This window comes from Manacus vitellinus, unplaced genomic scaffold (assembly GCF_001715985.3).
Source record: "Manacus vitellinus isolate BGI_N305 unplaced genomic scaffold, ASM171598v3 scaffold_11_pilon, whole genome shotgun sequence".
Classification (NCBI taxonomy): domain Eukaryota; kingdom Metazoa; phylum Chordata; class Aves; order Passeriformes; family Pipridae; genus Manacus; species Manacus vitellinus.
The window spans coordinates 8,922,501-8,925,117 of NW_021938895.1; the positions used below are offsets into that span (position 1 = coordinate 8,922,501).

At 40.2% G+C, this 2,617-nt stretch overlaps 1 protein-coding gene across 1 annotated transcript in view; it reads right to left on the bottom strand.

Moving 5' to 3' along the window:
* Window positions 1-217: 217 nt before the first annotated feature.
* The window catches only part of MYCN (MYCN proto-oncogene, bHLH transcription factor), a 4,771-nt gene continuing 2,371 nt past the window's right edge, over window positions 218-2,617 (bottom strand). The window contains exon 3 of the mRNA XM_029965778.1: window positions 218-1,730. Coding sequence (XP_029821638.1) covers window positions 1,134-1,730 — 597 coding nt within the window. The 3' untranslated portion in view covers window positions 218-1,133. The remainder of the gene's footprint in view (window positions 1,731-2,617) is intronic.

A 2,617-nucleotide genomic window follows, 5' to 3' on the forward strand; every position in this document is an offset into this window, starting at 1 on the left:
GATGATCCTGACATCACAAGTATGAAATAACAGGAAAACTGTTCTTATTACAATTGATTTTAACCAAAAACGGAAATGTCCTGCCTAGCTGACTTTTCGTAAAGCATCACCTGTGGTTTGCAAGTTGAAATGTCCAGGATACAGGACCATGTTTTTGTATTTAATCAACATTGCAAAGTTAAAGATTTTATTTAAAAGAAAAATAGTAAATGGCACATCATGTAATTGCTATTTATTTTCATAAACATGAGGTATTTCAAAGTGCTATAAGACGCAGCACTAAATGTACATCGTTGGAAGAAATCAAACACAGAACTTTGCAGTTACCCAGTTCTATGCACCAAACATTAACAAATACATTAACTGGAAGAAACAGGCTAGGAAAAGGCATATATAGTAAATTTCTTTACAAAAGTTTCTTAGTTCAAAAAAGTGATAAAGTAATATCTACTCAAAACTTTCACAACTCATTTTCATACGAAAATATAAGTATCAAATTTAGTTATGTATCAGCATCATACTAAAGTATACAGGCAATGTAAGAATTAGTACAGTACATAACAGAGATTAACAATATATTTGTATACAAAAACATGCTCCTCAAACATTGAGGTATTACAGTACTTAGGTATGAACTTCCAGTCTAATACTGGCAGCAAAAGCCACCTCTCATAACCCAAGACATGTACAAAAGGCAAGTGTGTAGATGGTATTTACAGAAATTCCCACAGGGGTACAAAATGCCAACCCCTAAAGTAACATCTGTTAGAACATAAGCACCATAAAACTTAGAAATGAACATTTTAAAACTCAACTAGATGTCATCAGCAGCTCCAAATGCTCACAACAATTAAACAAAAAAAATCCCCACCATCTACAGTTCTTAAGAAGAAAAACAAAGGCAGTTCTTTGTTGTTTGGTAGTCTTGCAATAAACTCCTTGCAAGAACATCCATTTGCTCCGTACCCGGATAATATAGTTTGTCGATTACTTCAGGGACTGGATTGAAATTAAAACCAACATTCTTAACGTCAAAAAACACAATTTTTTTAAAAGAATCAAAAATGTGCAAAGTGGCAATGACTGTCCTGGTCAGCCAAAAAAAAAAAAAAGAACCAAAACAAAAAAAAAGTTTAGCAAGTCCTCTTGTATTCTATTTTCTTTAGCAATTGTTGTTGTCTGGCTTGCAATTTTTCCTTTTCTAGCAATAATTTTTGCTCCTCTTCCTGAAGAGAATGAACATATTCAGTGGCTTTTTTCAAGATCACAACTTTCACAGCTTTCTCATTTTTAACCAGTTCTGGAATATGGTCCCTTAGTGTGAGGAAACTTGACCGTAGATCATTACGTCGTTGACGCTCCAGGATGTTATGGTTGCGTCGACGTTCACTATCCTCTGAATCAGAGTTTCGAGGACTTGAACTCTTAGGCTTTGGTTGGATCATGGGTTTCACTGGACGGGGCACCTCGGTTTTTAACTTTTTCTGCGGTGGAGCTTCTTCAGGCTCCATGTATGGAGAAGGAGCGGCATAATTATGCTGCTGGTGAATTGGTGCGCAACGCTTTAAAATCAGTCCATTCTGCTGTGTTGTGACTGATGGAAAAGTAGTATTTTTAGTACGCACTGTAATAGTAAGGGTGGTAACAGCCTTGTTGGTGGAGGAGCGTCTTTTCTCCACTGTAACAACATCTATTTCTTCTTCATCCTCTTCCTCCTCATCTTCATCATCTTCTGGTAATAAAAAATGGAAAATAAATTAGATGTTATTCTGGCTGAAAATACTCTGACCAAGTATGAATCCAGATGTATTTATTGACAAAATATATCCAGTAAAAGCAGTAATAAAATAACTGATGGCAAAACCAGGGTGTGCCCACCATATGTAGTCAGATAGAGATCTGTAAAAGTAATGTAATGCACACGAAATGAGCAAAGAATAGTGATTTCTGAAAACTTTTTAAGTTTAATGAGGTGGGTTTTTTTAAGCACGTCTGATTTTTAATCAAAGCAGGGCTACCACCCACATAATCACAGAGGCAGAAAAGAATTTTTAGGTAGAATGTATGTATTTTGAATGGAATCGTCGAGCTGCGACACAAAAGTCAAGCACAGAGCCACAACACAGCCCCTGCTTGGTAGAAAAGCAGCCGGAAAACGAAACAATCGCTGGGTTTGTTCTGAGGCAGAAGGTGAAGCTGTTCCAGCCGGGGACCCTTTAAGCCGGCGCTTGGTGCACTGCCAAGAAGACAGCTGTTGGAAGTGCTTCCTCACCCAAAGCTGTCAAACCAGACATTAAAGGGACAGCAGGCTCTGAAACCCGGGACGGATCACCAAGTTTGTGGTTGTGGTCATAGGGACCAGCTCATCCACACAAGCCGAACCGCATTTCAGTCCAAGTGGACTCCTCTGCGTGCAAGGACAGGGGACGTTTTGGACATTTTGGGCTCTGTCAGTACAAGCACTGCTCTAAGGGGTCACTAGCCCGGCTCCAGTCTTCCCAGATCGCGCCTGAGGGCACACGCACACGGTCACCCCCATAAACCCCGTGCCCAGGGTGGCAGTGGCGGCCCGCACCGCCCCCTCCGCCCCACGGGGGGCAGGACACGGTGAGGGAGG